The 23,043-nt window shown below is 43.1% G+C and overlaps 2 protein-coding genes across 2 annotated transcripts in view; one reads left to right on the top strand and one right to left on the bottom strand.

Moving 5' to 3' along the window:
- LOC311054084 (chitinase-3-like protein 1) overlaps positions 1–23,043 on the bottom strand; it is a gene marked incomplete at both ends in the record, with an annotated part of 78,199 nt that overhangs the window by 13,330 nt on the left and 41,826 nt on the right. Inside the window, 6 exons of the mRNA XM_084069964.1 lie at positions 914–1,046; positions 1,176–1,292; positions 1,617–1,799; positions 1,961–2,084; positions 2,176–2,300; positions 2,965–3,038. Of these exons, the coding sequence (XP_083926090.1) occupies positions 914–1,046; positions 1,176–1,292; positions 1,617–1,799; positions 1,961–2,084; positions 2,176–2,300; positions 2,965–3,038 (756 nt within the window). The remainder of the gene's footprint in view (positions 1–913; positions 1,047–1,175; positions 1,293–1,616; positions 1,800–1,960; positions 2,085–2,175; positions 2,301–2,964; positions 3,039–23,043) is intronic.
- On the top strand, positions 8,943–22,943 carry LOC311054412 (acidic mammalian chitinase-like). The gene is made up of 11 exons (XM_084070365.1): positions 8,943–9,070; positions 9,151–9,177; positions 10,154–10,358; positions 10,627–10,683; positions 10,782–10,947; positions 12,438–12,562; positions 12,657–12,780; positions 12,960–13,142; positions 21,434–21,550; positions 21,686–21,818; positions 22,282–22,943. The coding sequence occupies exons 1-11, from the start codon at positions 9,046–9,048 to the stop codon at positions 22,602–22,604; spliced, it is 1,485 nt and encodes a 494-aa protein (XP_083926491.1). The 5' UTR covers positions 8,943–9,045; the 3' UTR covers positions 22,605–22,943.

The raw sequence follows: 23,043 nt of genomic DNA, 5'->3' as shown, positions 1-23,043 counted from the left end.
AGTTACAGCAGGTGTAGCCTGCAGGTGTTAGAAATGGTCAAAAAGCAACACTCACAGAATCCCCACTTTGTGGCTATATATTATATTTTTACAGGCACATTCTCTTAACTCTGAATAAAACATACAAAACACATGAAGTTTATTTATTTATTTAGTAATACATAAAATGTTGCAAAGATCTCAAGGAAAAGCTCTAACATGCATTCCCTTTTAAGGCCAGTCACAACACTTACAACTGTCTCGAAAAACTAAACGTGCAGGACAGTCTTGGACGTGTGTCATGCCATGACCACAGTTGTAAAAAGACCCTGGGGCATCAGGCTTGACATACTGCCCATCTGCCCTGCCTGCACAGAAGGAAGCACCAGGTGCTTTTTTGGTGGTTGTAGTTGCTTTTTTGGTAGTTGTAGTTGCTTTTTTGGTGGTTGTAGGTGCTTTTTTGGTGGTTGCAGGTGCTTTTCTGGTGGTTGTAGGTGCTTTTTTGGTAGTTGTAGTTGCTTTTTTGGTGGTTGCAGGTGCTTTTTTGGTGGTTGTAGTTGCTTTTTTGGTGGTTGCAGGTGCTTTTTTGGTGGTTGTAGTGGTGTCAGCATGCCCTTTGGTCGGAGATGGCGTCTTTGGAGTTGTAGGTGCTTTTTTGGTGGTTGTAGGTGCTTTTTTGGTGGTTGTAGTTGCTTTTTTGGTGGTTGTAGTTGCTTTTTTGGTGGTTGTAGGTGCTTTTTTGGTGGTTGTAGTGGTGTCAGCGCGCCCTTTGGTTGGAGATGGCGTCTCTGGAGTTGTATGTGGAGGGGGAGGGAGATCTATGTTAAATATCAGTTCAGTCAAAACGTGAAGTTCTAACTGTTCATTATAATTGTTACACTTCACAAATAAAGTGTATTATATGAAATGACATTGTTTGAGTTAATTACAGTACCGGATTTCAGAAGAGATCTCAGGTGAGTGATGAGAGGATAGCTGCCCTGGGCGCAGAACTGTCCTGCAAAGTCATCAAGGTCCAAAGTCCATACGAACGCTCCCCCAAACATGTTGTCTTTTATGTAGCGGACCTGAGGAAGCGAGGGAAAAAAAAGAAGACACCTCACATCTACTCGCAAGGAATTGCAATTGGCATGAAGGAATGAATCTGATTTGTAAAGGTATTGTTGCACCACAAATGTATAGAAACAGGCGATCACCTTGGTCTCAATGCTGGTCTTGTTGTCAAATCCAACCCATTCATTTTCTTTGAAAGCATATGGGACTTTCTGATCGTCAATCCACTGGATAGAGGCCCCTTGAAGAAATGTGCAAATCTGAGGAATATCCAGATATAAATTATGATCAATACATTATAACACAGCACAAACAGTGGGGGGCTTCTAAACTGGCCAAACTACAGTATGTGTCACATATATGTCGACAGCTTGTTTGCGTCGCATCGCATGTATATCAAGAGCCTGATTGTTTTGCATGCATGTAAACAGCCCGTCTGTGTCGCATGCATGTTTACAGCCTCTTGGTGTTGCATGTACAACACAAAGACAACACCTGCATCAGTGTTCCTTACGTTCAAGGTGCCGTTTGACTGCATCTAATAACAGGAGTTTACCGGTTGTGTTATTCATGCAATTCTTTACCTCATAGTAGGACCAGAAGCCACCCTCTCTGGTGAAGGGCCCTGCAGTAGCAGGACCACTGACGGGAGCCCCAACACCGGTGGATTCAGAGGAGAGGTGAAATGTTCGCCCATAGGCTGCAACCCCCAAGTTGAGCTTCTCCACAGGCGCTCCCTGATCACGCCAATACTTCATGGCAAAGTCCTTCAGGGGAGCAAAAGAGTAGCGTGGAAAGGAGGAAAACACTGACGATCTACAAGCTCACAATGTGTCGTGATGCAGCGTCTTGTCAGCTGGTAGATGAGCCATTTCCGGACTATGGCTCAAGTAGATGAATAGAAACGCAAGCAAAGATGAATTCTCACTGTATTGAAGTAAACGTTGTCTCCAGTGTCTTGGGACCTCTTGTACAAAGGACTGTTATGGCCTGTGACGTGCTCCCAGGAGCCATGAAAGTCATACGTCATCACGTTGATCATGTCCAGGTACCTAAAGAAATGGGAGACGTGAGTTCACCCATATCCAGACTTGGCCATCAAAAGTCTACCAACATTGAATCTTTTTAACTCTCATTACATACTTAGAAATCTCTGCTATTTCATAACCAGCGTTGATGGTTCCTTTCCATGCTGCCACTCCAGCAGTAAGCATTAGTCTGGGGCGACCAGTGGCTGCTCCCTCTGTCTCATAGGCCTGTCGCAGTTCCTAGGTTGTACACACACACACACACACACACACACACACACACACACACACACACACACACACACACACACAGCGTTATAAATTAAACAAGACTAGTGAAACGATTAATCCCTTAGACAGAAAATGTATCTACAGAAAATGTATCTACTCATTAAATGTTCGATTTAACGATGCATCTTTATTTAATGACAGTATTTACAACTTCACCAAAATGTGAATGAAAAGCGCTGTTTTTTACAGCTGCATACATATTTCAAAGTAAACAATTCCAAGATGTAATTTACCATACTTTATTTTTCATGTTTTTAACATCAGTTTATGGTTTAAATTTATATGGATTAACCATTTAAACCATATATACTTGTAACCAGGGGTCTGGCCCCCTCCTGTTTTCCATCTACACCAAATCTAGTTCACAGAAAATAACAGATCTACAAGTTCACAACGCATAATACAACACGTTAGGAGCTTGTAGATGGGCTGTTTTCTGCGAATGTTCGCCTATTTTTGCCGAATGTTATGATGACATGCCAAGAATAGGGACGCTACAAAAAAGGGACACAACAAATATTGACACTAACCGATTGTGTTAATAGTCTTTACACAGTAAACACAAGACATTTGTATGTTCCTGATGGTGGTTGAAGAGAACTGTGGCTCTGACCTTGCATAACAAGGTGAACTTCTGTTTGTCCCCCGCTGGGCTGCCTCGTGCTCCTGGATATTCCCAGTCCAGGTCTAGACCATCAAAAACATATTTTCTCAGCAGAGTGATGGAGGATTGGATAAACATTTTTCTATTGCCTGGGGTTGACACCATTCTGCTGAATCTGGAACATAAATACATAGGATAGATAAAGGTTGTGAAGAGGGCTTATTGAACAAATTTTAAAACCAGATTTTATGTGGAGCACATGAAGGATCTCACTTTTCGGAGCCAAAACTCCATCCACCAACCGACAACAGTGTTTTAAGATCAGGATTCCTATGAGAAGATACAAGCACAGTTTAGCAGCAATGGTCATCTTCCATAGCAATTTATAATGACTGAAATGTTCCCCATTATGGTGGGAGAAAGGACCAACCTCTCTTTGTCATGCCCACATTTTGGGCATGACATTATAGATTTTTATAGGATACATTTTTCAAATTGATCGTCAACGTCTCAAGCATTGTGAGCATTGTTATCATTTGAAAAAAAGTGAAATAGGACAATTAATGCAATTGTTTAACTGCTCAAATTAATTTGTGGAGGAAAGGACAAACCTATCTTTAAGTCCATTAAAGGACCCGTAGAGTTCCTCGTCATTCCATTGAAAGGTGACCAGCTCATTGAATAAATTAATGTTAGCAAAGGCATAGAACAGGTGAGTGCAGAGGTTGGGATCGATGTTAGCAGGTAAAAACTTCCCTTCTCCAGATCTATATTGGGCCCAGTTGGTGAAGTAACAGCCCAGCATGGACGAAGAGCCTGAAACAGTGAAACGCGTGTGACAAGTTTGTTTGATCGAATGGTTGATTGACATCTATATTGAACAACGCAACAACATTCAGATGCACACATTATCTCAAAAAGGAAAAGGATAAGACACTAAAAAGCCAAATTTCCATTGTGGTCCTTTGGTGTGTGTGCGCGCGTGCGTGTGCGTGCATGCATGCGTGGATGCATGTGTGCGTGCAACAAATCTGTGTTGATGTAGAAGTTTAAGAAAAGATTGTATGTATTATGTATGTATATATATATTATATGTATTTAAACATTCCATTTAATCATCTAATAACCTGTAGTAGGCTCACCTAAACCACCCAGACTGATGCACAGACCTTCAAAAAGGGTAGAAAGATTCAGAGATTAGAGTTAGACTTTAAGAATATTCAGTCTGCTAAATGTATAAATGGCTTACCTGCAAGCAGAATGAGCTTGTTCATGGCGTTTTTAATTGAATTGCTGATCAGTCCAGTGGTTTGCAATATTAGCTCCAGGTCACAGACAAACTCTTATACAGTAGATGGTTTGCCGCCTACAGAGCCACGTGATATAAAAGAGGAAAAATGTGAAATGTTCATCAAAGAACTCATGACAATGAGTCACCAAAAACAAATTAAAGTACATCACTTCAAGCTGTTTGACACAGCTGTTGCAAAATCCACTCCAACCACCCAACAGTACAGTAGGTCTAAAGAACAAATCATGCACAATGCAGTAAATCATTCTAGTTCAATGATAAAAAAATGTTTTACATAACTGTTCTGCCCTTATAATACATTTGGTATAGTCTGTATGGCTTGGCAGACAACTAACAAGTGGTCCCAATAAAGCTCCTTAGACACTGGCTTTGTTTAAGCTCTTTACTGGTGGTCACTTAATTTGTAAAAATGAAAATACAGAAAATATAAAACAAACATTTGTGTAATCCAAAAACATAATGTAGCACAAGCAAAATGAGCACATATAGTAGCTGTACAGTTACATTCAAAGATTGAACTTCAAAAACAAGTTAGGACAGATCTTAGCAAACGTAAAAACATAAGCTTTAAGAGTCATATCTATAACAAATAAACAAACTTACAAACTCATCCTGTCCCAGGCCTGATACAAAGGGTTCACTCAACATACAGTGTGCTGGTTTGAACTGAACTTCATCAGAAACAAACTAATCCCTTAATTAACCTGACCACAGGTGTCACAAATTTAAAATTTGGCTAAGGTAGATGCCACATACAATACACATACAAGGCCTCAAGGTGGCAGTAAATCACACATAAAAGTGGACAGCACAACAATAACCATAAATATTACACATCTTTCAAGTCAGATAATGTCCTGCTTTCATTAAGAAGCACACTCCATTGACAAAAGCACAAGTTGTATACTCAAGCAATGACTTTGTTGCCTTTATGTTTGAGCAAATCCCTTCAAGATTTGTTGTGTAACAGTTTATATGGTCTATATACAGACAGTAATTGAAATTAAATTGAAAATATTCATACAACTTAACTTAACTTAAAGGGATAGTTCACACCCAAACAGGGCTTTTTTTATCGATTAGTCACCCCATGGAGACTTGAATTCATGGATATTATAATTATATAATAATTTGATGATTTGATTTGATTGATTGAATATTTTATTAGGCAAAAGAATGTAAAACAACACATTTACATTTAAAATACTTTGTCTAACAGGTCCGTTCATAAAAGTCCTTGCGGACTTGTTTCCAATGAGGGCCTTGGTATTCAATTCATAGACATATATAGTGGCACCACAGTTCGAATATCATTACACAAAGAAATAAAAAAATAAAAAACAGCAAAAAATGATATATATATATATATATATATATATATATATATATACACATACATATATATATATATACATATATACATATATACATATATATATATATATACATATATATACACATATATATATATATATATATATATATATACACACACATACACATAACACTATGTACAGCCAATGGAATAAAAAAAAGGGGGAAAGATATGCACAAGAACAGGGGGGGGGGTCGGCTGTCTAACGGGAAAATGGTACTACCTCCTCTTTTGGCCTCCTGAAAGGTGATTTTTTAAGGCTCTTTTAAATGAGCCCAGCGAACTGCATTTTTTGAGGGATGGGGTTAGACCATTCCAAACCTGGGTGGCAGTGCTGTAGAAGGAGAATTTGCCCATGTTTGTTTTATGGGTGGGTGGTACCAAATTGTTGTTTGCACTCCCTCTGGTATTGTGACTGTGGGTGTCACTAACCTTTTGGAGGTATTTACTCAGATATGCGGGAATAGGGGGCATATCGGGCAAATTTTCATTTACAATTTTGAAGGCCCATCCCATTTTTAGTTGTTTAACCCTGTCTTCCACCCTGAGCCAGCCTAGGCTGGCAAAATGGGTGGGAGAAAGGTGGGTCATGGGCCCCAATCCGAGGAGTAGCCGAATCAGTTTGTTTTGGGAGGTTTGAAGTTTAGTCTTCAGTGACACTGAGGTGTTGGAGTACCAGGAGGTGCTAGCATAGTCAAAATGTGGTTGAATCAGGGCCCCTGAGAGGGTCCTGAGGGCCTGAGGGTTGACAAAAGAGGAAGCTCTGCCCATAAATTTGGTTCTCTGGTTTACTATTTTGACCACCTTTGTCCCCATGCTTTCACCTGACAGGTATTTGTCGAGAATACAACCCAAATAGGTAATCTCTTCTTTGCTAGAGATAATTGTGCCATCGACTTTGACCTTGAAATCATTTACATCCATCTGTCTGAGGGAATGTTTGGTCCCAAAGAGAATGGATTCAGTTTTCCCAAGGTGTAGTGACAGTTTGTTATCAGTAAGCCAAGTACGGATTTTTGAGAGTTCGGAGCTGAGCGCCTCCTCAACTTGCAGCTTGTCCTCTCCCGAGATCAGGAGTGCCGAGTCATCAGCGAACAGGAACAATTTGCAGTTACAGGCAGCATTCATGTCGTTAATGTATAAAAGGAACAATACAACAGTCATCGGTGCAATACAACACCGATGACTGGCAGCGGTTCCGGTAGGAGACACAAAGAGTCTCCTTTGTGTCTCCTACCTTAACCGCTGCCTTAAGGTCATCAAATTTTTGGCTGAGGAATGCGACCAAAAATAAATAAATATCCACAAATTCAAGTCTCCATATGGGTGCCTAATAGATAGAAAAAACGTTTTTTTGGGGTGAACTATCAAAGCATTGACAGTCTGCAGTTTTTGCTCATTCCTGCATTTGGCGTGCAACTGTGTTGCTTTTAGCTGGATTATGGGTTTGAATTATTCGTATTTGTCTAATAGATGTACTATGCCACAGTGAATACGTCCATGTTTGCAATACAACACCGTCATGGCTAGATTGGGACTTTCTGGATGATCCCAGGCCAGGGCAGATAACCAAAACAAAATTATCCTGGGTATGTTTTATACAGTATGCTTCACAGTAAATTAACAATTTTTAACCTGGAATCCCTAATTTGGGCATGTTATTGTAGGCAAAAATGTAAAAATTCTGTAAATTCTGGCAAAAATGTAAGAACTCTGTCCCCCACATATCTTCAAAAATAGCCACGCTCCCAACGCAATCACAACTCCAACAAGGTCAGAGCACGTCACATTGCGACACACTATTTTCACTATGAATAGAATACAGGTATTGCCATTGCGAGATTTGGACCTTTCCCATTGACGTGGTGTGTGGGCACCGAAACAAACAAAGAAACAAAGAAACAAAGACTCAAAGAGGCATACAGTATTATACCTGCCATATGCAGAGCACACTGCAGACAAAGAAGAGAAGCATGGTACTATGAACTTCACTGAAGGAGGACAAAAGAACAGTCATAGCTCCATCTGATTCACTGATGATGTTGCAATCATCAGTGCAATAACACACATTTTAAAAATAAAAAGCTGCATTGGAAGCAGTCACATGACTGTTGTTATCAACTTGGGATCAACCCAGAATTTCCCACTCTAGCCATGACGGTGTTGAATTGCAAACATAAGACATAGGAGTTTATAAGAGTAAACTATTCTATTACGAACAATTCAAACCCATAATCTAGCTAAAGGCAGTGTAGTATCAAAGTCCTACACTTCTGGCAATACTGATTGCAGATAGCCTGGTTCCAGACGAATCTGCCTTTGCAAAATTGCATCACTTATCCACGCAGTGTGTCGTGTGATATTGTCTGGCCACGCGAGGCTAGGTTGCAGACGGCCAGGGATTAAAGTTCAGACGTGTGTGCTCAATACAAACTGATGTGCAAAAACGTGTCCGTGGAGTCCGTTGACCAACAAAAATGATTTATTCTCTGTAGTTGTCCGTCACTTCAGCATACAAACATGATGCAAGATAAACAGTCAAAAGCATGAAATACAGACCACCAACCCTCATGCCCACAGTCAAAAAACTGTTTGCCTCTGCCACAAGCAACACCTGCACTTGATTAGGGACCTTGTTAAATACCCTGGCAACCTTGGCCTTGACCATGCCCTGCAGTGACGTCATCAAATGAGAAACAACAAAAATCATATGGCTCTTACAGGCAACACACTTGCAGATGGCTGCCAAATGCAGGAAAGACAGCTGGCAAAAACTGCAGACTGAGAATGCCTTAAGTTAAGTTGTACGAATATTTTCATTTTCTCAAGTCTGTATACTGTAGACCATAACTTCTGTTACACAACAAATCTTGAAGGGATTTGCTCAAAGGTTATGGCAACAAAGACATAGCCATTTTTTGAGTACCACTTAACTTGTGTTTTCGTCAATGGATTGTGCTTCTTAATGAAAGCAGGACATCATCTGACTTGAAAGATGTATAACATTTATGGTTATGTTAATTCATGTTTGATCATTGAACTAGAATGCAGACTGCATTGTGCATTCTTTATTCTTTAGGCCTACTGTACTGTATTTTAGTGACTAATGTTGTTTGGGTGGTTGGATTGGATGTTGCAACAGCTGTGTGGTAAACAGCTTGAAGTGATGTATTTTCATTTGTCTTTGGTTACTCGTTGTCATGAGTTCTTGTTCATTTCCCATTTTTCCATTTCCTCAATTTTGTATCGCGTGGCTCTGTATGCGGAAAGCCATCTACTATATAAGTAGTAGTAGTAGAAGAGTGTTTGTCTGTGTGTCTGAGTACCTGGAGCTAATCTGTGTATTGGGAGCTAATCTTGCAAACCACTGGACTGATCAGCAACTCATTCTCTCAAAAACGCCATGAACAAGCTCATTATGCTTGCAGGTAAGGCATTTATACATTTAATAGACTCATAAATATTCTTAAAGTCTAAATCTAATCTCTGAATCTTTCTACCTTTGAAGGTCTGTGCATCAGCCTGGGCAGTTTAGGTGAGTCTACTACATGTTATTAGATGGTTATTAGATGATTAAATGGAAAGTTTAAATATACAATCTTTATTTTTATAACACTTTTACCATGATTAAACTTCTACATCAACACAGATGTGTTGCATGCACACATGCAAGCCACCCACACAACAACACACCAACACCCACACACACACACACGCACGCACGCACGCACGCACGCACGCACGCACGCACGCACGCACGCACGCACGCACGCACGCACGCACACACACACACACACACACACACACACACACACACACACACACACACACACACACACACACACACACACACACACACTAGGGCATTCACGAATAGTGATTTTTAGCATTCGACTTATTCGCTCTTTAAGTATTCGAATATTTGATTAATCGATTTGATTATTAAAAAAAAAATATATATTTATTTTTTTGTCTCGGAATACGAGTCGACGTCAGGCTCCTCGCCCCACATGTCGACTTTTAGGGGACAGCCTTAGGCACAACCTCACATACAGTATGAAATGATTTGCCAACAATGAACCATGAATGGATTTGGACAACTACCAACACCAGAGCTCACAGTTGCGTGTCTGCTGTAGAAAAGCCACTGACATTTTCTTTCTTTCTTTTTTTCTCTTGAATAATCGACTTTGATGTACAGTGGTCGAATAGTGGTTTGATAGTCGAATATTTGAATATTTGATTATTCTGTTAATGCCCTAACACACACACACACACACACACACACACACACACACACACACACACACACACACACACACACACACACACACACACACACACACACACACACACACACACACACACACACACACACACACACACACACACACACACACACACACACACATATGAATGTTGTTGCATTGTTCAATATAGATGTCAATCAATCAACCATTCGATTGATCAAATAAACTTGTCACACGCGTTTCATTCTTTCACTGTTTCAGGCTCTTCATCCATGCTGGGCTGTTACTTCACCAACTGGGCCCAATACAGACCTGGACAAGGGAAGTTTTTACCTGATAACGTCGATCCCAACCTCTGCACTCATCTGTTCTATGCCTTTGCTCAGATTAATGATGCCAATGAGCTGGTCACCTTTGAATGGAATGACGAGACACTATATAAGTCCTTTAATGGACTTAAAGATAGGTTTGTCCTTTCCTCAACAATAATGAATTCAAACAGTTAAACGATTAAATTAATTATCCACTAAATTCCTACTTCTTTTTTTTTCTTCAAATAATAACAATGCTCACAATGCTTGAGACGTTGATGATCAATTTGAAAAGTGTATCCTATAAAACCTATGACAAAGAGAGGTTGGTCCTCTCCCCCACCATAATGGGGAACATTTCAGTCATTATAAATTGCTATGGAAGATAACCATTGCTGCTAATGTGCTTGTATCTTCTCATAGGAATCCTGATCTCAAAACACTGTTGGCGGTTGGTGGATGGAATTTTGGCTCCCAAAAGTGAGATACTTGATGTACTCCACATATAATCTGGGTTTAAAATGTGTATGATATGCCCTCTTGGCCATATTTTTCTAGCCTTTGTATTTATGTTCCAGATTCAGCAGAATGGTGTCAACCCCAAGCAATAGAAATGTGTTTATCCAGTCCTCCATCACTATGCTGAGAAAATATGGTTTTGATGGTCTAGACCTGGACTGGGAATATCCAGGAGCACGAGGCAGCCCAGCGGGGGACAAACAAAAGTTCACCCTGTTATGCAAGGTCAGATCAACAATTCCAATCAACCACCACCAGGAACATACAAATGTCTTGTATTTACTGTGTTTCTTGGCATGTCATTATAACAGTCGGCAAAAATAGGCAAAAAATTGCGGAAAACAGCTGATCTACAAGCTCATAACGCGTTGCATTGTGACGTTATTTTCTGTGAATAGATTTGGTGTAGCTGGAAAACAGGAGGGTCCAGACCCTTGGGGGACTGCAGTCAACTATATGGTTTAAGTGATTAATCCATATTAATTTAAACCATAAAATGATGTTAAAAACATGAAAAATAAAGTAGGGAGCGGGGACAAAAGTAACAGGGGATAAAAGTAACACACTCAATAATTCTAATTAGGAACAAGCTAGAGGGGTGAGACTTCTTGTGCACATGCTCAGTAGGGTCCTCTCTCTGCCTATGGAAGGATAGAATGATCATTTCATCTCAGCAGAAGTTTACAACAAAAAACTGATTTTACTGAGGCGTAAACGTACATTTTTGAGTGTACAGTATTTTCCTTCTGCTGTCTAAAGATAAGATGTCAGCTGATTTAAACTTAGATTAATTGTATCTCTATGTTATTGGTCACAAATTAACATCAGCAGCCTATGCTAGTATAGGTGTTTCTAGCTAGAATATGGGATTTTATCATGGTTGACCCATCGGGGGCAATTGTAACAAAGTGACCGGGGTCAATTGTAACAATGTGTTTTCAATGCAAGCAGATTTTGTGTCTGGGATTACATACTTTTATGTTAGTAAATGAACATATTTCACTAAATGTCACTACATTTCAAAGTAAAAATACATTTAAAAAAAAAAAAAATGACATACATGTGAAAAAACAAAATTGAAAAATAAATAATTTGAATAAAAATACAAAATAATTGTAATTATGTATACAAAACATTTGTAAGTATAAATGTTAAATTATAAAAAATACATATTACTTAGTGATGTGCTTTTATTTGAGATAAAGTGTGTTAATATGACTTATTTTTACAGTGTTACAATTGCCCCCAACCACTGTTACAACTTCCCCCGTCACGGGGGCAATCGTTACACTGTGACTCATCGCATTCAAATTAATATTTTAGTCTTGTCCTTATTAGTGAAAGCTTAAAAATTGTATTATTAATTAGGGCACATATATATGTTTCTTATAGCAAAAGTTGACTAGGATATTTCAAGTAGTCTGTGAATTATGAAGGCAAATACAAAAAGTGTTCCTTTCGTCCCCGGTCTCCCCTAAATGAGATCTTGGAATCGTTTACTTTTTACATTTGTATGCAGCTGTAAAAAACAGAGCTTTTCATTTTAGATAAATCATTCACATTTTGGTGAAGTTGTAAATACTGTCATTAAATAAAGATGCATCGCTAAATCAAACATTTGATGACAGTAGAAAAATGTTCCGTCAAATGACTAATGGATTAATTGTTTCGCTAGTCTTGTTTAATTTATAACACAGTGTGTGTACAACCTTTAGGAACTGCGACAGGCCTATGAGACAGAGGGAGCATCCACTGGTCGCCCCAGACTAATGCTTACTGCTGCAGTTCCAGCTGGGAAAGGAACCATCAACGCTGGTTATGAAATAGCAGAGATTTCTAAGTATGTATGAAAGTTAAAAAGATTCAATGTTGGTAGAATTTTGATGGCTAAGTCTGGATGTGGGTGAACTCACATCTCACTTCCATTTCGTCAGGTACCTGGATATGATCAACGTGATGACGTATGACTTTCATGGCTCCTGGGAGCACGTCACAGGCCATAACAGTCCTTTGTACAAGGGGTCCCAAGACACTGGAGACAACGTTTACTTCAATACAGTGAGAATTCATCTTTGCTTGTGTTTCTATTCATCTACATAATGAGCCGACTTGAGCCGTAGTCCGGAAATAGCTGATCTACCAGCTGACAAGACACTGCATCACGACACATTGTGAGCTTGTAGATTAGATCGTCAATGTTTTCCTCCTTTCCACGCAACTCTTTTTCTCCCTTGAAGGACTTTGCCATGAAGTATTGGCGAGATCAGGGAGCGCCTGTGGAGAAGCTCAACTTGGGGGTTGGAACCTATGGCCGAACGTTTCACCTCTCCTCTCAATCCACTGCTGTTGGGGCTCCCGTCAGTGGCCCTGCTGCTGCCGGGCCCTTCACCAGAGAGGGTGGCTTCTGGTCCTACTATGAGGTAAAGAATTGCTTGAATAACACAACAGGTAAACTATTGTTATTAGATGCAGTTAGAGCAGCTTGAACGCAAGGAACACGGATGCAGGTGCAAGGATGCAGGAGTTGTCTTTGTGTTGCATGTGCAACACAAAGAGGCTGTAAACATATGTGACAGGGTCAAAGCAGGGGGGTGAAACCAAATTGTAACATTTTTTATTGATGATGAAAAACCTGTATTACGCACTTAAAAACATCATTCTCTTAACTATATTTCTGCACTGCATGTTTTATGGTTGCCAATGTATTTCCCCCCGGTCCCCGAGCCACTTGACATTGGACTCCCCTATAGGCTGTGTGACATTGGCCTTGTGACAGCGGACGGCCAATGTCCCCAGGTCACGCTGGTGGCAGAGCGAATGAGGGCGGAGTAGGGTGTGGCCCACCTTATTCAAAAGTGAGCGCGAGCCACTTGGACAGCGGAGAGACAGGCATACAGGGCAGTGTGGAAGTGACAGCCAGAAGGGACGGTTGTGCACAGGAGGAGCAGACATACCACGGAGCAGAGGTGGGGAATACAGTGATCGCGGCACGTACCAAGCCACCAGCAGCGGACGGTGAGCAGACGGCGCAGTAGCAGCAGAGACGGGGAAGACAGACAGACGAACCAAGGAACGGAGGAGAGGTCCAGTGGCGATAACGTTGCGCGCTTCACACCCTCAAAGCCAGACGTACAGTCTGGCGGGCGAGTAAGTGTCCTTCTATGCAACGTTACCTTTATAAACCCACGGTCCTAAACCTCATATGTGAAATATACTTGAACAGATGAACTGGTTCTAGTTTCTATGATTGCAGGCAATACGCACGAAGACAAGAAGAGACAGTGATTCCTGGCCTAAACCCCCGCTCCAGTTAAACCCCATATAAGGACATTCCCACCTTTTGCATTGAACCGTGATGAGTATATGACATATAGCAATTGAATTGGCACTTGGCACTTTACTGCTTCAGTAATAGTTGGCACTTTAACGCTAAATTCATTATTTATTTGCTATAGTTTGCACAAGCCCTGTCTGTTTTTAGTGTTTGGTGATTGTCTGTATTCCTGTATTTTAGTTAGTTAGTGGGCGCATTAGGAGGTTGAGGTTTTAGAATTAGTGTTATATTTTGTTTATGCTTTTCAATATTTTATGGCTTATAGACGCCACTGTATTAGCTTAATAAAATAGATTACCTTTTTATACAAACCTGTTTCCGTCCAGCTTTCTCCAAGGGATATGTGTTGAAGTGTTGTTCTCATTTAAAAGTATTGTACTCACCTGGGTAAACTCGAACCTGTGAATAGCCTAAGAAAGAGTGTTACAGAGGACCCTACCTCTTAAATAAAAAGGTGGCGTAGTCTTGCAGTACCTAACAAACAGTATTATTCTCACAGTAATTACGCACCCCGCACTTTACCGTGCAACTGATATTTTATTGTTGTGAGTTTAATGTGTATTGTTATTTATTTATTATTGAGACAAAGTAAAGAGTGTCAGCATTCTAAAAAGAAGTGGCAAGTTACATGTGACAACCTGGCCACCGTCACATATTTGGCGTAGCGCGGCAGGACTGGGTAGAGAACAACACAAAATCCCTAAGAGAAACTGTATTGAAATTTTGCTGTTTTGCTGCTTTTTGTTTTGTTTTGTTTGGTTGAATCAAGAAAGTAATGATGATGATGCCAGTGTATCCAGGGGCACCGTGGCTACCTAAGTTTTCGGGCATAGAAGGTGAGGAGAAATACAGGGAATGGAGAGAACAGATTAAAGGATTATTGGGCACTCAGGATTTAACAGAGGAGAAAAAAGTTGCTTTTGTAGTACAGACCCTTACTGAGGAAGCTAAGCGACAAATTAGTGTAATTGACAAGGAAGATCGCAATACAGTGGCCAAAGTCTTTAAATGTTTAGACACGTTGTATAAAACATCTGTTTCTGCTTCCCAAGCTCGTGCCTTGTTCTATGGCTGTGCGCAACGCGCAGGCGAAAGTGTGCAGGCTTATATTTTGAGGCTTAGAGAGTTGTTCTGCGGGCTGCGGCGGCTCGACCCAGACACCGCTCCCTCCGATGCCATTCTGCGAGAGCAGTTACTTGTAGGACTGTCTGAAGGCCCTCTGGGTCAAGCCTTAAGAATATATGCCCGTCGAAACCCCACAGAAGACTTCGCCGCCCTAAAAAATGAGGCCTTCCTACTAGACACTGAACATAGAAGAGAAGGGACTGCTGAAATCTTGTGCCATGCTGTTAAACCTGTCTCTATCCCAACACCCTCACAGGAATCTGAATGGAGAGAGAAACTGAAACAGGAGATTATGGAAGACGTCAAATCGCAAATGCAGGGGTTTACGCAGGAGCTCATGAAAGAGATCAGACCGCTCCTTCGACCCAACACCACCGATACACGACCTCGCGGTTCGCCTCCATCTGAACGACGCCGGGAGCCGTACCAACGCAACGAGTGGGATGAGGGAGGTAGGCCGATCTGTAGGAGCTGTAGGCAGTCTGGGCACATTGCTCGCTTTTGTAAATCTGACCCCAATCATTTAAACTAGTACGCCCTGTCGCCGAGGTCCGGGAGACAGGGGTACAGCGCGCACTCGCCAGATCAAGGGCTAATGAAGTGTTTATTGGGGACTGTCCGACTATTGGGATCACTATGGGAGGAGTCCACTTAAGGGGGTTACTGGATACTGGGTCACAAGTCACATTAATGCAGCAAAGCTTATTTGAGGAAAAATTCTCACACCTAACGTTGGGAAATGGGCCCCTTGTTTTTAAATTACGCGCCGCTAATGGTCTTGACTTACCGTACACTGGCTATGCCATATTGGACCTAGAGCTGGAGGGAATGAAGATCCCAGGGAGAGGAGTTGTAATCGTGAAAGATGAACATTGTACTCAACCGCTGATTATTGGGATGAATGTCGTGAACGCTGTATGGCATGCCCTCTTTAAATGGCCTGGGAGGCCTGTGTTTCCATGTCAGCAGGGAAGGACGCTGTGGAAGGACGCATTCGCCACCTGTAGGAGGGTGGAGGCAGTGACGAACGAAGATGGGTCCATCGGTTATGTGTGGCCGGTCGGCCGGCGGAAGATTCGAATCCCCGCGCAGAGTGAAGTGATGATCTGGGGCCGCGCTTGGAGAGGACCAAATGGAGCGGACTACGAGGCCTTGATGGAAGCCTTGCCGGATGGAAAAGATTTGGGAGTGGCCCGTGCCCTCGTCACGGTGCGCCACGGACGTGTTCCCATACGAGTGTGCAACCCACACGCATATAGTCTGGTCCTGGACCGCCACCAGAAGCTGGGGAGGCTGTACCCGGTGGAAGAAGCGGATGTCCGAGGCGGCAGGGACCTGAGCCTGTCCCTGGGGACCGACGGAGAGGTGGAAGTGGCCGTAATCAGTGTGGAAGATGATGGACCACTGAAGACCCTGCCCGAAGAGATGGAAGTGTTGACGGAGCGTGATGACCTGCCGGAGGCGCAGAAGAGAGAGTTACACGAGATGTTGTGTCGGTGGAAGAAGGTGTTCGCCATCCATGACGAGGATTTCGGACGGACGGACGTCGTGCAACACCAGATACCGACCGGAGACGCGGCACCCATACGAGAGCGACACCGGCCGTTGCCGCCCTCCATGTACCGGGAGATGAAGACCCTCCTGAATGAGATGCTGGAGAAGGGAGTCATCAAGGAGAGTTGCAGTCCGTGGGCGGCACCTATCGTACTGGTCAAGAAGAAAGATGGCAGCTGGAGGTTCTGCGTCGACTACAGGAAACTTAACGCCGTGACGCACAAGGACGCCTTCCCCCTACCCAGGATAGAAGAGACGCTCACCAGCCTGACGAAGGCGCAATGGTTCTCCACGTTAGACCTGGCCAGCGGGTATTGGCAAGTAGGAATGGATCCCCGGGACCGGGAGAAGACCGCCTTTACGACCCCGCTGGGCCTGTTCGAGTTTCAACGCATGCCGTTCGGGCTTTGTAATGCGCCCGCGACGTTCCAGAGGCTGATGCAGCAGTGTCTGAGTGGTCAGGTGACAGAATCCTTGCTGGTATATCTTGATGACATTATAGTATATTCACCTGACTTCTCCTCTCATCTACAGCACCTCGAGCTCGTCTTCCAACGCCTGTGGAGACATGGACTGAAGCTGCGGTTAGACAAATGCAAACTTCTGCGGAGGGAAGTGCAATTTCTGGGCCATGTCGTGGACAAAGAGGGAGTGCGGCCCGATCCGGAGAAAGTGGTGGCAGTGCGGGACTGGACACCACCCTCAACGGTCCGCGAGGTCCGCGCGTTTCTAGGTCTAGCGGGTTACTATAGGCGTTTCGTGTCCTCTTTTGCTGCTATAGCACGACCCTTAAACAACTTATTGATAGGAATCCCAAATGACGTAAAATCCCACCAGTGTAAAGTCGAGTGGACTTCGGAGTGCCAGCGGGCGTTTGATGCGTTAAAGAGTGCCCTCACACAAGCCCCGGTGTTAGCGTATGCGGATTATACACAGCCTTTTGTGGTTTACACTGATGCGAGTGGCCGTGGGTTGGGAGCGGTTCTAGCCCAGGTCCAAGACGGTCACGAACGTGTAATAGCTTATGCAAGCCGCAGTCTCCACCCGACCGAGCAGAATGACGCAAATTATAGCTCGTTCAAATTGGAGCTTTTGGCCCTTAAATGGGCCGTGACCGAGAAGTTTAAAGATTATCTCACTGGCGCTCGATTCACAATATTCACGGACAATAACCCTGTTGCGCATCTCCAAACGGCTAGATTGGGAGCTGTGGAACAACGGTGGGCTGCTCAACTTGCGTCGTTTACTTTCGACATCAAGTATCGACCGGGCAAAAACAACGCCAACGCTGATGCCCTATCGCGGTTCCCAGTGCAGCCTGTAGATGTGGCGGCTGTACAATCGACGCCAGCAGCCCGGGAGGATGAGTGGAGAGAGACGCAGGATCGGGATCCAGATGTGCAGGTGGTGAAGAGGTGCGTGGAACGGGGGAGAGCCCCTAATATGGTGGAGAGGAAGAATTGGACTCGGGGAGCGCGGCAACTGTTACGCCAGTGGAACAAACTGATTATACGAAATCATGTGTTATATAGGAAGGTGACCGATCCTTATACCAAAGAACAATACTCACAGATCATTTGTCCAGGTTCACGCAGAGAGGAGGTATGGAGAGGAATCCACACGGCCGCGGCGCATGCTGGGTTGGAGAGGACCTTGGCCCAGCTGCGACGTCGGTTCTATTGGCCAGGCATGGAGGGAGCGGTGCGTCAGTTACAACAGGGTTGTGTCGCCTGCAGCCTGCAGAGGAACAGGTCAGAGCCTCGGGCCCCCTTACAACCCTTTGAAGTCTCATATCCACTAGAAGTAATAGCCATTGATTTCCTCACATTAGGTAGGCCTGCTGATGCGTGGCAAAACATTCTGGTAGCTACTGACTTATTCACCCGTTATAGTTGGGCTATTGCCACCCGAGACCAGACTGCGCACACCACTGTCCGTGCGTTATGGACGCATATTATCCAGCCGTTCGGCTGTCCGGCCCGGTTCCACTCAGATCGAGGCCCCAACTTCGAGTCCGAGTTAATGCACCATTTATGTCAGACTTATGGTATTGCAAAAAGTCGCACCACTCCGTACCACCCGGCTGGGAACGGTGGAGTGGAACGATTTAATCAGACATTACTGAACATGTTGCGATCACTAGACACTGATAAACAAGGAAGATGGAATGAGCACTTACCCGAGTTAGTTCATGCTTATAACAACACGATCCATAGTGCTACGGGTTATGCCCCCGCCTACTTAATGTTTGGCCGACATTTGAGGCGCCCTATAGATGTCCAGTTAGGAGTGCAGTCAGCGCAAGAGCGCATGGGAGTGGGTGGCTGGGTACAGGACCACCAACAGAGAATGGCGACAGCTTATAGGACCGCAGGGGAGAGGATGGGAGAAACGGCCAAGAGGAGAAAGCAGGTTTATGACCGTAGGGCCGGTATTACACCCCTATTACCAGGAGAGAGAGTGTGGATTCGAAATAGGAAGAGAGATGGCCAGGGGAAATTGAGTACGTGGTGGGACCCCGAGCCTTACGCAGTGATGGAACAGGTGGGAGCTACGGGGTTGGTGTACCGAGTCAGACCCGAGAAGGGGGGGCGAGAAAAGACCATACATAGAAATGCGTTGAAAGTGTGTGTAGCCCCCAGGTCGCCCCACGAGGACCCCCCAGCTGTAGTGCAGCCCGAGCAGGTAGAAGCAACAACGCCGCAGTATTATGGGTTTCTCTCCGTCCCGAGAGCACCAGATGAGCCACGGCGCTCGGGAAGAGCAAATATAGGCCAGCCACCCCAGAGGTATGGACATGATTAGGGACAGTTGCAGGGACTGGCAACGGAAAAGTGGGGGGGGATGTGACAGGGTCAAAGCAGGGGGGTGAAACCAAATTGTAACATTTTTTATTGATGATGAAAAACCTGTATTACGCACTTAAAAACATCATTCTCTTAACTATATTTCTGCACTGCATGTTTTATGGTTGCCAATGTATTTCCCCCCGGTCCCCGAGCCACTTGACATTGGACTCCCCTATAGGCTGTGTGACATTGGCCTTGTGACAGCGGACGGCCAATGTCCCCAGGTCACGCTGGTGGCAGAGCGAATGAGGGCGGAGTAGGGTGTGGCCCACCTTATTCAAAAGTGAGCGCGAGCCACTTGGACAGCGGAGAGACAGGCATACAGGGCAGTGTGGAAGTGACAGCCAGAAGGGACGGTTGTGCACAGGAGGAGCAGACATACCACGGAGCAGAGGTGGGGAATACAGTGATCGCGGCACGTACCAAGCCACCAGCAGCGGACGGTGAGCAGACGGCGCAGTAGCAGCAGAGACGGGGAAGACAGACAGACGAACCAAGGAACGGAGGAGAGGTCCAGTGGCGATAACGTTGCGCGCTTCACACCCTCAAAGCCAGACGTACAGTCTGGCGGGCGAGTAAGTGTCCTTCTATGCAACGTTACCTTTATAAACCCACGGTCCTAAACCTCATATGTGAAATATACTTGAACAGATGAACTGGTTCTAGTTTCTATGATTGCAGGCAATACGCACGAAGACAAGAAGAGACAGTGATTCCTGGCCTAAACCCCCGCTCCAGTTAAACCCCATATAAGGACATTCCCACCTTTTGCATTGAACCGTGATGAGTATATGACATATAGCAATTGAATTGGCACTTGGCACTTTACTGCTTCAGTAATAGTTGGCACTTTAACGCTAAATTCATTATTTATTTGCTATAGTTTGCACAAGCCCTGTCTGTTTTTAGTGTTTGGTGATTGTCTGTATTCCTGTATTTTAGTTAGTTAGTGGGCGCATTAGGAGGTTGAGGTTTTAGAATTAGTGTTATATTTTGTTTATGCTTTTCAATATTTTATGGCTTATAGACGCCACTGTATTAGCTTAATAAAATAGATTACCTTTTTATACAAACCTGTTTCCGTCCAGCTTTCTCCAAGGGATATGTGTTGAAGTGTTGTTCTCATTTAAAAGTATTGTACTCACCTGGGTAAACTCGAACCTGTGAATAGCCTAAGAAAGAGTGTTACAGAGGACCCTACCTCTTAAATAAAAAGGTGGCGTAGTCTTGCAGTACCTAACAAACAGTATTATTCTCACAGTAATTACGCACCCCGCACTTTACCGTGCAACTGATATTTTATTGTTGTGAGTTTAATGTGTATTGTTATTTATTTATTATTGAGACAAAGTAAAGAGTGTCAGCATTCTAAAAAGAAGTGGCAAGTTACATGTGACAACCTGGCCACCGTCACACATACATGCGACACAGACATGCTGTAAACAAGCGACACAGACAGGCTATTTACATACATGCAAAACAATCAGGCTTAATATACATGCGATGCGACACAAACAGCAAACAAGCTGTCGACATATATGTGACACATACTGTAGTTTGGGCAGTTTGGAACACACACACACACACACACACACACACACACACACACACACACACACACACACACACACACACACACACACACACACACACACACACACACACACACACACACACACACACACACACACACACACACACACACAAATCTACGTCCCCTTGGTGTGGTTTATTTAACCAAAGCTTTGTAGTGGGGTTCATACAAAATGTATTTACTTGATTGTTATTTTTGTTATAATGTAATAATAATAATAATATTGATCATAATGTATATCTGGATATTCCTCAGATTTGCACATTTCTTCAAGGGACCTCTATCCAGTGGATTGACGATCAGAAAGTTCCATATGCTTTCAAAGGAAATGAATGGGTTGGATTTGACAACAAGGCCAGCATTGAGACCAAGGTGATCGATGTTTCTATACATTTGTGGTGCAACAATTCCTTTACAAATCACAGATTGTGATTCCTTTATGCCAATTGCAATTTCCTGTGAGTAGATTTTGTGAGATGGATGTGTTTTTCTTCCTCGCTTCCTCAGGTCCGCTACATAAAAGACAACATGTTTGGGGGAGCGTTCGTATGGGCTCTGGACCTTGATGACTTTGCAGGACAGTTCTGCAGCCAGGGCAGCTATCCTCTCATCACTCACCTGAGATCTCTTCTCAATTCCGGTACTGTAATTAACTAAACATCAAACAATGTCATTTTACATAATAATAATATTAATAATGAATATAATGATAATGAATGTATAATAATACACTTTATTTGTGGAGTCTAACACTTATAATAAACTAGTTAGATCTACGTTTTAACTGATATTTTAACTTGCACCTAAACCTTACTTCCTTACCTTGACTGGGGTCCCCCAGGGGTTTGTACTTGGCCTCTGCCTTTTTTTGCCCTCAACACCAAATCTCTTTGCTGAAAATAGTGGATCTACAACTCACAACGTGACATGTTTTGAGCTATATTTTCGCTCAATGTTTGCCTATTTTTGCCTAATGTTCGCATATTATGACATGCCAAGAATAGGGACGATAAGGTTTATGTGGTTAAAATGTATCTACATTTTTTTTAACCCTTTCATTGCAATTGAATGCATAGAATATTTTAAATATTATTCCTCCACAGATCTCCCTCCCCCTCCACATACAACTCCAGAGACACCATCTCCAACCAAAGAGCACGCTGACACCACTACTACAACCACCAAAACAGCAACACCATCTCCAACCAAAGAGCACGCTGACACCACTACTACAACCACCAAAACAGCAACACCATCTCCAACTAAAGATGGTGCTTCCTTCTGTGCAGGCAGGGCAGATGGGGTGTATGCCAAGCCTGATGCTCCAGGGTCTTATTACAACTGTGGACATGGCATTACACACATCCAAAACTGTAACGTATTTTTAGTTTTTCGAGACAGTTGTAAGTGTTGTGATTGGCCTTAAAGAGAAGCACATCATTATATGCAAGTTAGAGCTCTTCTTTGAGATTCTTTGCATTCCGCTTGCATTTATTCTCAGATTCTCAGATTTTTTGAGTAATTTGATTTCCAATCACTTTAATCCAATGGTTCTCAAACTGTTTTCAACTACCCTATCCATTTGTATACTCTCAGAGTAATAGACCTGTAAGGGTCCATTTGGAACCCCCTCAAGGAACCCTGATTGTCCCTGGACCCCACTTTAATTGAGAACCACTGCATTTAATCAATTGCGCTTGTTACGCTCGAGAAAGTTAAATTATGAGGAAAATGCAAATCTATATTATTTTCTGTATTACTTAATAAATAAATAAACTTTCCTTGTTTTGCATGTTTTATTCAGAGTTAAGAGGATGTGCCTGTGGATAATGGAATCCGTATTGAGCTTTTTTATTTTATTGGTT

Source organism: Gymnoscopelus microlampas, assembly GCF_963454915.1.
Source record: "Gymnoscopelus microlampas genome assembly, chromosome: 10".
NCBI lineage: Eukaryota > Metazoa > Chordata > Actinopteri > Myctophiformes > Myctophidae > Gymnoscopelus > Gymnoscopelus microlampas.
This window is presented reverse-complemented; position numbering and strand designations above follow the sequence as displayed.

Coding starts and splice junctions, on each gene's coding strand:
- LOC311054412 (XM_084070365.1), top strand. CDS start 9,046: ATGAACAAGCTCATTATGCTTGCAG. Junction 12,563..12,656: donor GAAATAGCAGAGATTTCTAA/GTATGTATGAAA, acceptor CCATTTCGTCAG/GTACCTGGATATGATCAACG. Junction 21,819..22,281: donor GAGATCTCTTCTCAATTCCG/GTACTGTAATTA, acceptor ATTCCTCCACAG/ATCTCCCTCCCCCTCCACAT.